Source organism: Microtus ochrogaster, chromosome 26 (genome assembly GCF_000317375.1).
Source record: "Microtus ochrogaster isolate Prairie Vole_2 chromosome 26, MicOch1.0, whole genome shotgun sequence".
NCBI lineage: Eukaryota > Metazoa > Chordata > Mammalia > Rodentia > Cricetidae > Microtus > Microtus ochrogaster.
In genome coordinates this window covers 9252817-9267655 of record NC_022025.1, presented here as the reverse complement: position 1 = coordinate 9267655, position 14839 = coordinate 9252817, and the positions used below count along the sequence as shown (strand labels likewise).

General features: G+C 41.1%; 1 protein-coding gene across 2 annotated transcripts in view; it reads right to left on the bottom strand.

The window, feature by feature from the left end:
• Cacna2d1 (calcium voltage-gated channel auxiliary subunit alpha2delta 1) overlaps window positions 1–14839 on the bottom strand; it is a 441225-nt gene that overhangs the window by 103752 nt on the left and 322634 nt on the right. For both annotated transcript variants that reach the window (XM_005358331.3, XM_005358334.3), the window contains exons 8-9: window positions 3753–3822; window positions 1338–1388 (exon numbers count right to left, since the gene is read on the bottom strand). In XM_005358331.3, the coding sequence (XP_005358388.1) occupies window positions 1338–1388; window positions 3753–3822 (121 nt within the window). The remainder of the gene's footprint in view (window positions 1–1337; window positions 1389–3752; window positions 3823–14839) is intronic.

Genomic DNA, 14839 nt, shown 5'->3' with positions numbered 1-14839 from the left:
AGGCTGGTCTCGAACTCACAGAGATCCGCCTGCCTCTGCCTCCCGAGTGCTGGGATTAAAGGCGTGCGCCACCAACGCCCGGCGAGAAGACTGTATTTATATATTATTTATGTATTAGGAATACACACACACACACACATCTTTACAATTAAACAAGTAGAGGCCATTCAAGTGGTACAGTCTAAGAGAGATGAAAGGAGGGAGGAATTGTATAATTACATTCTAATTAAAATAATTAAGAATAAAAGTCAAAAGAAAAATGAATAGAGGAAAATAACCGAGCTGCACAGCTGTGAAGGGGTTTGTGGTCAAACGCCTCACTCCAAAGACCAAAGAACAGTTCCTCCAGGATTCCTTCGTTTCTCTCGTGTCTACTTCCCCTAAGGTGGGACTCATCTCTAGGCAACTAACTTCTGCTTCTACATCACAGGTACACAGAAATTCTCAGATGGTGCTAGTATGTTTGTGTGATGTGTGTATGTGTATATGCTTGTTTGTGTTTGTATGTTTGTGTGTGTGATGTGTGTCTGTGTGTATATGTTTGTGTGTATACAGAAGTGTGTGTGATGTGTGCATGTTTTGTGTGTCTGTATGTCTGTGTGTGATGTGCATGTACGTCTGTGTGTAATGCATGTATTTATGTGTGTGCATGTGTGTGTATGCGTGCAAGCATGTGTATGTGTGCATGAGTGTGCCTGTATGTTTGTCTATGTGGTGTGTGCATGCATCTCTGTGTGTGTCTGTATGTGTATATATGTCTGTATGCACTGTGTATGCGTGTGCATGTGTGCTTGTATGTGTCTGTATGTTTCTCTGTATGAAGTATGTGTGTGTGTGATGTGGGTATATTTGTGTGTATATGTGTATGTTTGTGTGTGTGATGTATGCGTGCATGCGTGTGGTATCTGTGTCTGTATGTCTGTGTGTGCAATGTGCATATATGTGCATTCACACACACATGTGAAGGTCAGAGGTTGATGTCAGGGATCTTCCTCTAACACTCTCGGCCATGTTCTGACCCTCCGGCTTGTCTAGTCATCCCAGGCAGGGATCTGTCTCCCCCGTTCACCGTTGTCATTACAGGCACAGACCACCGTCCCGTCATCATTCAATTGTTTCCATGTAGATGCCAGAGATATGAACTGAGATCTTCATCTCGCGCAACAAGCACTTTATTGACTGAGCCAACTCCCCAGTTCCTTGTTAATATCTTAGGAAGGCTTCTTTGTCTGCATATACAATCACCGCATTGATTTTTCCCAATCTATCATACATTGCTAACTTCTACAAATGTCTCATGCACTCTGGATATAAATAGATACGAGTCAACTACTCACACATCCACCAGGATGAGCATGTCCTTGGGGGAGGCGGCTCCCTGGATGTACCTGAAACAGAACCACAGAGTGTTTCCTTTCCTCTGTATCCGACACTGAGATTCGCTCATTTTCATTCCTAGATCTCTGAAGCAAGACATGGTTAAAGCAAAGACCCGACCTATTATATTATAATAAATGGTGGTGTCTCACTGAAATTCTAAAATGTTAGCTTGAAAAAAAGTATTTAAGATCACCATAGAGACGCTGAAGGTATGGCTTTTAAAACATACTTTCCAGGTATTTATAAGAAAAGATAGAGAAGAAATTTAGAGAGGAAAATACTAAATTGCAATTATGACCTTTTCACTCTAGTGGATAAGAAACTGCGACATTTTAAAATATGAATAAATAAACAAATACAAAGAGGTAGGTGTGCATAAACTTTAAGTAAAAGCAACTTAAACAAAAGAAAACACAACAGTTCTGTTAAATAACTGAACTCATGCACTAGCTAATATTAGTATTAAGAATTATTACTAAGAATTCAAAGCAGGAACTCTCAAAACTTTACCGTGTCCAAGAATAACCCAGGGAAGTGGTTCAAATGCTAATTCCAAAATCTAACTACATCTTACAGAACAAGACTGTCTGCATTTGAAAGACACTGTAGGGAAGATTTCGATAGGATGTTGACTGATGGTGGAGAAATAAATTTGAGAGCAGCTGTTTACTAGAGGGAGGGAAGAGAGAGAGAGACAGATAGACTACTTGTCTAGTGATGTGGGATTCCCCTCTGTATGCTATGAATATGTTCTATTATCATTGGTTAATAAAGAAGTTGCATTGCCTTGGGCAGGCGTAAAAACTAAACTGAATGCAGGGAGAAAGAAGGCAGAATCAGGCAGACGCTATGTAGCCATCCAAGAAGCAAGATTTGAGGCAACACAGCATGAGCCTTCTGGTAAAATATAAAATAATAGGACTGGGTTAATTTAAGATGTAAGAGACAGCTAGAAATATGTCTTAGCCGTTGGTCAAACAGTGTTGTAATCAATAGAGTTTTTGTGTGACTGTTTGGGTTTGAAGGGGATCAGGTGTCTGCCTTCCTCAGAAGGAGCTCGACATCAAGACTCATCTTTCACGCTCAGCAGCCCAGAGAACAGCTGATACCAGTTTGCGATTATTTGTGGAGGGAGCAGGGTAATGTTGTCTGCAATCGGCTTCACTCTGCAAATCAACAGGCAGAGTTCCTCTGTCTTCCCACGGGAGACAGTCTTGCTCGTGTCTAGCGTCTTAACCCTGTCCTGGTGGGCATTGGTCCTGGTGTGCTTCTCAGTGGGAAGATGAAAACATCAGGACAGTGTCTGCTCTGGATGGCTGGCACTTTGCTCCTACATTTATCAGGAAATGACCATTCCTTAAAGACAAACTAGGTCATAGAGTTCTATTTGCATCCATCAAATAACAAACTGTGGAGATATTATTAATAATAGTAATATTAGTAACCATTGCTCAAGATTATGTTCATGTAAACTATTTGATACTAAACAGGACACCTAAAACCCATTAATACATGTTCTTTCTGTCAACCACTGTGTTGCATAGTATTTGTGTGAACACAGGAGGAGGTTAGAAACAATGCAACCCAATACCAGGGATTTTCTTAATTGAGTGAGCAGATAGCCTTCATTAAAATGATGTCAAGTATTTCTTTTCATCAGTATGTACTTAAAATTAATATGAAAAAAGTATAAGGCACCATGATGTATACGTGAACTTATTAAAAATAGTATATTTTAATTAACAATTGAACTGTAGATTTATAATTTAAATGTAAAATTTAAACACTGAAGATACAATCAATAGCTAAAAGGTATGAAGATTCAGAGTTGTTTTTCAGTAAGCCTAAACATATTGCAGACATTTTCCTGTGTTTTGTAGGATGATGAATTATTTTAGTAGTGTCAGACAAACAAAACTCCTTTGGCGGGGGGAAATCCAATCTAAACTCTATGGAGCTACTCAGGCGGCACTCTTAGCTGGGGGCCAGTTCTCATTAGTTCAGTGCCAGAAGCAAACAGTCTCTGACTTTGTGTCCTCTTTCGGTTAGGGCTCTACCTCGAGCAAAGGAAGAGTTCGACAGAAATGCCCGCCAGCTACAAGAGGCCCCAAGTTGGAAATCAGCATACGGCTTTAAGTAATCCATCTGGAAAAAGTTTCAAAAGTCTTTTCAACAGTGTTCACCGTCATTCCCTACCCAAACTCCTCATTTTCACTTATGGTTAGTCATATCTATATTCTGAAAACATCATAGCTTTGTATTTAAGGAGACGGCGCTCATGCCAGTGAGAGAAAGTTTGCCCTCAACAGGCTAACAAATGACAGAACTCTCTGCCATTGGACTTGTCTTTAGAGATAGTCAGAACTTCATACCATGGTCTTCTGCGCACATCATACAGATCAATCTTGTTTGGAGTTCTACTGTTATCCACCCAGGGAGAAGCTGAAAAACAAAATATATCAGAGAAACCAAGTCAAAGTAGTAAGCATGGCTGGGCGGACAGGTTGTCTTACAGGGTTTAGGTGTTCATACCAAGACTGACAAAATTTGGATTCCATCTCTAGGACACACCTGGTGGAGACTTGAGAGAACTGAACGCTAGTCTCTGTCTTCCAACGTGAGAATGCTGCTGCCCCCCCCCCCGCCCCCCACAAACACGCACAAGGGTAATTAAGTACAACCTACAAAATTAATATGAGACTGAAAAATCACAAAATACAGAATAAACCGAATCCCACCTATCTATATGAGTGTTCAAACCCTATGTTATCAGGGTTTCCCGTCTCAAAACTGGATAGCAGCACACAGTACGAAAGGAAGCCATGGCCAACCCTCTCCTCACAGTGCTGTGGAAACAAGCTTAGACAAAGAGTGTGGGCGGGGTTAACTTAGAAGCTTTTGCTCGACAGAATATGTTCTTCTACTGAGGAAAGCGGCGCCTTCGATTAGTTGCTCATCCTGCTTTCACTCGGTGCAAACTGGCACTGAACACAGACATTTTCACCAGGTGCAGTGGCGCACGCCTTTGATCCCAGCCCTTAGAAGGTAGGGGCTCTATGAGTTTGAAGCCAGCATGGTCTACAGGGACTTCCGGGTAGGTTAGCTGGGGAGAAAAAGCAGTATCTTCTCTCATATAAGTACTGTTTTTCTTGGACCCTTAATTTTAAAGTAGCATTATCGTAGCCTTCATAGCCATATGTTTAATAAATGATGAATATTGTTGACATAATTTATCAATTTCTGTTTCAAATGGACAACTCTAAGTTTTAGTTTCAGGTTAAAATTATTAATGAGAGGTTAAAGTACAATTAAAGTTAATTCTCTCCATGTGTATGTGTGTATGTATATGTACATACACTATGCACAATGTGTGTATATATACATCTATGAATATATTGTGTAATATCTGTATTATAATGAGTATACTATATGTATATATACACATATATACAATGTAATATATATGTATATATATATATATGTAATACACACACATACATGCTCTTGTTGTCAAGTTGCTGTGTAAACACAGTTCCTTGGTAGCTCGGTACAGCTCTCATCCCTCATCAGAGAGGCTCCTTTCATGGTGGACAGACTTGATTGATACAGAGACCCACCACTGGCCAGAGTGTGGAGAACAAGTAATGGGGAAGTTCCAGGCACCAAATTCAATGTCTATCAAATCACCTCCCGCCAATGCTCGAGGAGCAACAGTGAGGAGGCCACACCAAGATTGTCAGAGGCGGAGGACGGGGAGGATTGTTGCCAGGCAGCATCTTCCACACACGACAAGGCTGGTGTCCTCAGGAACTCTGAAAATCTCGAGTTGTGAGCCCTGACCATGATCCTGTCAGTCAGCAGTCTAGCCGGGGCCACGGGAGGCTTGCGGGACGAGGGGAGGGCTACCGGGACGTCGCGTTGAGTAGCTGGCCCGTGTCCAGGTGATGAATCGACACCCACACACATATGGAAGTCTCTAATTGGACTCAGTGGGGTGTATGAGAATAGCGCGAAGTAAGTGGAGATGAGGGGCCAGGAGGAGGGTGGTGTGATTGAAATACACACTTTACATGTAATAAATAAATATTGTTTAAAAGATAAAGTTTGGGTTTAAAACTTTATTCTGTGAAATAATTTAAGCAGAAAATCAGTGACCTATGAGTTTCAAAACTTTTACTTCTGAAATTAGAAACTAAAACTAAAAACTTCATGGCTTATTATACTTATTTTGAAATGTAAATGATTCATACTTATTCCAATTAAACTACATTTACTCTGATCAAAGTTCTCTCAAACTCTTCATTTCCCCCACAGCCTGGGCCCAAAGAAGGCAAGGACTTAGCTCACGAACTGCAAGGCACTTTTACATCCCAGTAGTCCCACACACTGAAACTGTCTGGACATGGGGCTCAAGAAAACTCCTAACTCAAATGCCATATGCAAAACGATACAGTTCTCCATTTTCAACACTAAGAAATCATGGAAATTACGGAAACTCGTGGTGAGAACCAGGCTTATTATCCAACTAAGATAATTTGGCTAATTAGAGTATGTCAAAATATACACACAACTCAAGAAGCCCTTCTTGACTGCGGAATTTCGTGAGTAGCTAAATTATGAAATGACTTATTCATTTTAAATGACTAATCACATTTACATAAACTGTAAGTTTAAATATAGCACTCCCCAAAGAACCAATTACTGGCATAGTTAATATAACATCCATTAAATTTATTTCTTTAAAATCTGTTCAGTTCTCATCCTTACAAGCTAAAGTATCAAGGCTATAAATAGCACACTTTTCCTTGTGGTAGTCTTAGAATTAAGCAACAAATATGTGGATAGATTTATTAGTTCCCATTCCACTATTAGTGTAAAGTATCAGTTAATATCTCAATAACAATAAAAGAATTTAAAGAAATTGTGCACAAGTTTCTGTGCCATCTCTCTGTTTATACATTCATTTCCTCTCGGCTGGAATGCATTCCTTTGGTTTGCTTGATTAAAATGATTTCAGCTTTATAAATGCTATTCTTTTCCTAATTAACACAGGCCCATGTATTTTGTACAAATGATGAAGACACTGGATGAGAAATGAGGGTTTCCTGCTCTGTGTGATTTGTTAGCTCATGACCGCCTGCCCACGAGCAGTTTGTCTGGGGTCTGTCTGCTGCAGTGCCTATGTGTTTCCCAGACTCAGATCCCATTGTTTCACACTTTCCCTGTTCCTCCATGTTTTGTAATCTCTGAAGCTTCACTAAGCTCCCAAATTTCAGAAATGAAACTGGGTTAGTTATAATCCCCAAATGCCCCAAAACAATCTTTTCTTTCTTTCTTTTTCTTTCTTCTTTCTTTCTTCTTTCTTTCTTTCTTTCTTTCTTTCTTTCTTTCTTTCTTTCTTTCTTTCTTTCTTTCTCTCTCTCTCTCTCTTTCTATCTCTCTCTTTCTCTCTCTTTCTCTCTTCCTTCCTTCCTTCCTTCCTTCCTTCCTTCCTTCCTTCCTTCCTTCCTTTCTTTCTTTCCTTTCTTTTTGGACAGAGTTTCTTGTCAACATTAGGCATCCCAGAGGATAATTTTCTAGCAAATTCTATCAGTATGATTCATCTGCCTTTCGGGAACATACCTGTGTCTCCGGAGGACTAGAATCTCAGGTCAGGGAACTAGGCCATGAGGACTTTATTTCAATCTTAGTTAGTGGTAGCTATAGATTAGATTATTTTATAACATATCTGTCACCTGTATATTCTTTATAGAATTCCTAAGTCTAAAAGACCTTCTCATCTCAATCTCTGTTACAGTCAAGAAGTCTTTCAAATTTATATGTGCAGGTTTGTAATTGTTGTGCCATGTATTGTGGCAGCAGCTCAGATGTGTGTAGGTACACCTATCCACGACCAGGCTCCTGTGGGCCAGAGGAGACACTGGGTCTGCTTTGGAACACCTATAGGCAGGCAGCAAGCCCCAGCATGCCTCTTATCAATCCTGTTGTGAAACAGCTGCCCACACCTAGGGTTTTATGTTGGGGATTTAAACTCCATCCCTGCACTTGTGCAGCAAGCATTCCTACTGGCTGAATCATCTATCACGTTACTAATTATTTGCCTACAATAAAATTTTCTGGGTCTAATGCTATGACTCTCTTCACCTCTCCTGAGTGATCAGTGCACAGAGCTGAAGAGACTGTGGTGACTTCCCACAGCCATTGTCCAAAAAGAAGCCAGGAACTGAACAATCTCACCAAAGACTTTGGTAACTGATCACGTAAGATGGGAATTTTAAAGTTAATACAAAATTATATTTCTTTCTCTCTTTTCTCCATTGTTGTGAGGTTTTGTTGCACGTGTTTGGGTGCACACATTTGGTACACGCAGGGCCCTAGGTTGATCTTTGGAATCATACTCCATGGCTCCCCAACGTGATTCATTAAGGCAGCAAATCACAACCAAACCCAGAGCTCAGTGACATGGCTAGTGTTGCTCTCCAGCTTCTTCTGGGGAGTCCAGTCTCTAATTTCCTAATTACAGAAGGGCCACCACACCTAGGATGCATTTCCGTGAGTTCTAGGAATCTGGACCCTGGTCAGTCCCCATGTTTTAACTCCTAAACCATGTCCTTAGCCTCAGGTTTCTTAATTCTTTATAGAGAACATCAAGATGAGATTTCTGCTTTCACTAAGGGTGAAATCTGTTGATAGGAATTATTATGCTCCATAAAATTCATATTATTTCCTTAAAGACGCAGGAATGTGGGTAGGAGGATGCTTGTTCATTCCGGATTGCCCAGACCAGAATTAATCACACAGAAACTATATTCTTGCAATAGTTTGGCCGAAGGTTTAAGTGTTATTTCTAACTAGCTCTTACATCTTAAATTAACCCATTTCTATCATTTTATATAGGCTCGTGGTTTATGGGTAAGGTTTTGGGGCCTCTGTCTCCTTCAGCAGCTACATGGCGTCTCCCTGACTTCACCTTCCTTCCTCCTCTATCTGCTTGGAATTCCTGCCCTACTCTCTTCTGCCCCGCTGTAGGCCTAAGCAGCTTTATTTATTAACCAATGGTAATAAAACATATTCACAGCATACAGAGGGGAATCCCACATCACGAGAAAATTAAAAGGCTATAATTTACATTAAGGGCAAGAACATTAAACTTTATTAACATCGCTAATCTTAGGTGGCATATATTTAAAAATATTTATAATCTAATATAAATTCTCTCATACATTTACTTAGTAAGACAAAGTTATACCAAATTACAGTATTTATATTGTGGTAAAATTAAAGACTATAAATTCTTCTGTGGTATTACTAATTAGTATGTAAAATCCCACCGTGATATTAAGTGGAATGTTATTTATCCAAGCTCAAAATTATGGATGATCACATAGCAAAGAGAAAATGTCTGTGTTCTGCAGTTCTCTCAAATTATGTTTTATAACCATTTACTGTGGAACCCAGTTCAGGAGAGGAAACCAGGGTTCTCAGGTCCCTGGAAAGGGGGGGGGGAGTTTTCACCTTCCATAGCTCTTCAGCTTCAGCCAGGACTTGAGGATGGCTGGAGAGAGTGTTTTAAACACACAGAATTTCTGAATGCATTTCTGAATGAATCATTTCACTGAAGGTGATAATGATCACTTACAAGGACATTTTCCATGACCCCCACCCACATGAGCTGTGTCTTCTGCTAAACCAGCTGCAGTATTATTTTGGCACCCTTTTTTATCATCAATTGCCTAACAACCAAAGTATTCATTTTTTATTTCACTTATTGGGGAATAAAAAAACGGTTAATGATACATTGAGGATTATACCTCGTGGTAGAAACACCACGACAAATGACAGATCATTGTACACCCATTGGTAAGTTCAAACATATTTTGGTAACTGGAGACTTCACAAAAATTTAAAAAGGCAATACATTTTATACACTCAAAAAATGACAGGACAGTCAGGCAGATCCTGTATCTCGGTGCAGCTGAGAGCCAGCAATGTGAGGCTTGTCTCAGTCATGTCCCATAGAATATCAGGCACATGCTGAGTTACGACACAATCAACCGTGACTCTTTTCTTAAGGAAGAAACTTAATTGATTCAACTTGTCTTATCTACCCGACAGAATTTACAGCTGCCATCATTCCAAAATGGATTCTCCATAGCTTCTGCCTTGTGCCACAGCCCTAGAATAGGTGGAGGAAAGAGTGTTCCTCCTAAGTGAGTTCAGATAGTATACTCATGGAGGTGGTGGTGCACGCCTTTAATCCCAGCACTCGGGAGGCAAGGGCAGGAGGATCTCTGTGAGTTCGAGGCCAGCATGGTCTACAAGAGCTAGTTCCAGGACAGGCTCCAAAGCTACAGTGTAACCCTGTCTTGAAAAAAACAAAAAAACTCTGAATCCAGATAGTACACTCAGACTGACGTGTTAAGAAGATGTAGAAAAAAAAAATAGCTAACCTCTTTAGACTTTGATTGATATTGGAAACATTCAAAAGATAGAAAGATGAATCTATCTTAGTGTTAGGACAGAAATTGTCTTAAAGTATAGTATCAAATACCCCATGTCTTTTCATAGCAACAGTTTGTTAGCAACTCTAACTTCGGGACTACTTGTCACGTGCTCGTCACGTGTGCAGTAAGTTCCCCTCCGTGCAGAGTGTGATGGTGCTGGACCTCAGCATTCGGGAAGCAGAGATAGGTGAACTGCTGTGAGTTGGAGGCTAGCCTGGTTTGCATACTGAGGTATAGGCTAGGCCCACAGTGAGACCTGTCTCAAAACAAACAACAACAATGAAAACCCAAATAAATACCGCTCTAAGAAATTCTTCAGAGATCTAGGACAATCAGAGTCACTGTTTCTGTCAGCGTTTCACTTCCAAAGCCTCCCAAACCTTTAGACATAGAGCCACAAAGGCAAGGAAGGGTTGTGGAAAAGGTGCAGATCACGTCAATACAGCCTGAGGCATGGGCGACAGACTTCCTTCATTGTTTATACTTGTGAGACCTGGCATGAACTGGCTCTGGTACCACAGACACAGAGAAGCTCTAAAAAATGAGGTCGTGAGTCAGGTCGTCACTCCCAAACGATACATGGATCCAGATGACAAAGTCCTGTGAGCAGCTGGCAAGCTCTGCCACAGGTGTAGACCCAGGACTGGAAGAGCAGTAAACTCTGCTTTTTCCCATTTATTCTTTGACAGTTTGATACATGTGTATAATAAATTTTGATCCTTTTAACTTCCCATTCTCCTCTTCCTCTAGCTTCCCATTTCCTTCTCTTGCTGAAGCTCATCCTCTCTCTCCTCTCTCTCTCTCTCTCTCTCTCTCTCTCTCTCTCTGTGTGTGTGTGTGTGTGTGTGTGTGTGTGTGTGTGTGTGTGTGTATGGTTGCCTGCAAACTCTTTATTATAACAACAAATTTTCCATAGTCAGTAATGGCTTCAAAAAGGCAAGCTACCCACGAGGAAAAGATTGAAATGGAAACCTATATTTGGAACCTACTAATTATAGAGAAGATGTTAGCAATCAGAATTACTTCCAGATGAAATTTTAGAATTCGGATTGCTTGCCTAAGAAATTCATTGATCTGAGCAGAGTGGCATAGGCCTTACATCTCAGCACGTGGCACCTTTGAACTTCACAGGCCCGTAAGGGTTGTATAGTAAACTCTACCATAAACAAATTTAAATTAAAAGATGAATTCATTGGAATAAAAGAACTGGAATCCAGCTACTAGGCATTGCCAATGTTGTTCATAGTACTACAAAACATCTAGGTATAATCTACAGACATGCTATTCATATGTGAGTGACACTCTGGGTTCAAGACTTGCACCAGGAAAGACAAGCTATGAAAGCTGCTGGGTCCCAGATTCTCTCCTTCAGGTGTGCCACTGTTTGAGACAAACGTGGGGTCTCACAGAATCCCACGGCTGAGACAGGCTAATTAGCAAACTAATTATTTTGGATTTCTCTACTGACAGAATGAGTAAAAACTGTGGATGAGTGGTAGGCCTATATTGCTCATTCTGCTTCTCTACACTGGAGTGGTTCTTTACAGAGGCAGTTGGCTGTGTATGCACTGGACTCCAACGATTAAGGATGAGAACATAACTGGAATTCTGCTACGTGGGGACCAGTGAAATAAGGAAATGTCTTATTCCATGAGGGAGATAGTTGTATATGGTCCAGACAGCCCTGATTGTCAACTTCATGTATGTATTATTGGCATGTTGCCTTGTCTATGAGAAAGGGGGTGCATGGGTTTTAGTATGGGAAGAAGCCCTGAAAAGATGACTGACCTACTAAAGATATTATACCACGTCTAAAATTCTCCTATGAATTCTTTTCACTGGGACCGAAATCATGAAGTTTAACCTAATGAACACCTACGACTCTCCATGGCGTGGAAGATGCTGTGCTGGGCCCTATTGATCATAGAGACAAATCATGAACTAGCTCCAGGCATGGTCACATTCAGTGGTTAGGCTAAAAGTGTATTCCAAATAATTTCTGAAAGATTATAAAGTTGGATAGCTGTTCCAATACTGATGAACTGAAGCTTCCCAAGGGGATGAAGAAGAAAGCCTGATCTTAGAAAAGCTGGTAGATGGGAGGTGGGATTTAAGATTGTAGATGGGAGGTGGGACTTGACTTTCATTTTCAGGGGTAGATAAGAGGCATGTGACCAGGCAGGCTTTATAAACAAACACACAGAGCTATGGAAAGCAAGGAAGACTAAAAGACAGTAGAGTAAAGGCTAAGTTAAAGAAGGAAGACCCTATCTATAGTTACACAATAAAGGCTGAGCTGCTGAGAGGGGAAAACTGGGGTTGCAGCTTATGCTTGTCCTTGGATGTCTGCAGGGCACGGGGTGAACAATGCTAGCCTTTCACAGGGTCCTTAGCACCTGATTTCTGCCAATCAGTTCTCAGTCATTTCATTAGACCTCTTAGCTTTGTCTTTCTTAAAATGCATGTAAGTTTTCCTTCTCTCCTAACTGCTGCCCGAATGAGTGATGGCTTCCACTTAGCAGGATTCTTCCTTCGTGAACAGGGTTTTTATATTATCAGATTTAATGCCTCTGCCTAGCCTTTAAATAGCAACCTACAATTTTTAAAATTGTAAACTATAATTACTATTGTTTATTATTAATGATATGTAATAATAATTGTAATAATAATATTATTTAACATGACAATCATTTTTATAACAAGTATGTAATAATAAATAATACAATAATTGTTCTTTAGCAATACTATTATTAATGTGTGTGTGTGTGTGTGTTTGTGTGCATGCGTATGAGCTCGTGCACACATGTGTGGGCGAAGACTCCGCAACACTCAGGTGGAGGTCCGGAGACAATTTTGTGGAGTGGGTGCTTTACTTTCATTTTTATGTGTGTTCTAGGTTTCAAATTGCATGGCAAGCCACTTTACCTGCTGAGCCACCGTCTCTGTCCAATCCAAATGTCTTTAACTTTACTTTTTGTTTCTGAGCAATAACGACGCTGGATCATCAGGAGAAGGATGCTTTGTCTCCACTGCGTTCCCTGTTTTCCCTCAGTTAATATAAAGCCAAATGCAGAGACAGCCCTGTGGCTAAGGACAGATTCCCCACCAGCTTTAAAAGTCCTGTTATAATTGGACCCGCGTGAAACATCTCCACACAGAATAGGGAAACTTTGCTGTCAGCAGAAGCAGCGGCTAAGTGGCAAGTTGGTTGTTTAAGTGAACACTCAACAGAAAGGACGCTTATACATATTTAATCCTTTAAGTAGCTCAGGAAGGGCAAGGGCACAGGGGTTTTATGAAGTACAGGAGGGGAAGAGTTACTGGAAAGAAAGTTAGCTATGTTCCACCTGAGGGAAAATTCTGACAATGAGATGCCCCCAGTGTAGCAAGCCATGATAAAGCTTTAAGTGCAAGAAAATCGCAACTCTCAAGAACAAGTGCCATGCCTCAGGAGTGGTGTGGATGGCGGGAGAGTTCTGTGAAAGTTCATTCCTGACCTCAGAGGTCTGTAGGATCTCTGCATCTTAGACAAAATGTTGCTGACTTCTTTAATCAACGACACCAAACATAAAAGGAGCAGCACATCAAAGATGGTTGCATGCGTGTCAAAACGAATGACATGGGAGGGGGGAGTTCATGCTATGTAAAGGAAAAGAGAACAGGCTGAGAGATCTTTTCTGAGTTAAAACAGCTGAAGGGCTCAGCAATGCTCAGTGACATACGTTATAGATAGGGTTCTTTCTGCCGGTTGAATTACAAACAAGTCTCACTTTTTAAATTAGCATCTACTTAGCTGCTCCACCCCATGAGCAAGGAGAGAAACATGTCACTTAGTTCAACTGGGACCAGAACTTCAGGTGAACAGCCATCCTGAGCAGCCTAATGAGGGACAGGGAGTGACTGTGACCAGGCTCAGGTAAGAGGCGGGTATGAGACAATGGTGATGATGCCGGGGATCACAGGACAGCCTCAAGTCTTACAGACAGTACTGCGTAATTTCACACGTGTGTCCGCTGCATATTCCACAGCACACAGCGCACAGCACACAGTACACAGCGCACAGCACACACAGCGCACAGCGCACAGCACACAGCGCACAGCAACACAGCGCACAGCACAAAGCGCACAGCGCACAGCACAAAACGCACAGAGCACAGCTGCAGCACATGGTGAGCCAGGCACAGGATGACAAACGTGACGTGAAGCCTGTGCTCAGCTGTGCGCCGAGCTCTCTCCGTCTTCTCCACAGCCACACTGCAACTTCGCTGTTCAGCACTGAACGCATCGCTTTGCTCCCAGATGAAAATACCACCAATACAACTTTCACCAAACAACCACAACATTCCATGTTCCATACAAATTAGAATGTATGGCCATCTGAAAAATCCAGATTTTTATTAGTTCTCTGATGTCCCCATCTTTTGTAGTCAAGAAGTCTCCTTTATAATTGTTACTCGGCCCTCCTTTGTTCGGTTCTTTACATGTTCACATATGCAAAATCCCAGCAATGCATTCTGAGGATGCTCCCTTATAACTTCCTCCTCCTAGGAGACACGCACAGCAATCAAACACCCAGAATAGCTGGGGTGCTCTATCTAGACACAGTCACTGTGACAGTCAAGGTCTGCCACTAGCATTGACTTAATACAACTCCTTCCTATAGCAATCAGACCACCAGATCACCAATACACATGAGGATTTGTTCATCTCCTTGTGTCTCTCTCCAGAAAGACTTTGCCTACTTTTATTTATTTATATTTATTTTGCATTTACTTGAGTTTTAATCTACAGTTCATAAGCCTCTCTGATGGTATTAGTCCTAATTACTTTTCTCGGCTTTCATAGGGAATCTATTACTGCCGCTGGCATAATTTACTTGCTGTTTTTTTTTTTGTTTGTTTGTTTTTTTTTTAATTTATTGAGGATTTCCGCCTCCTCCCCGCCACCGCCCCCCA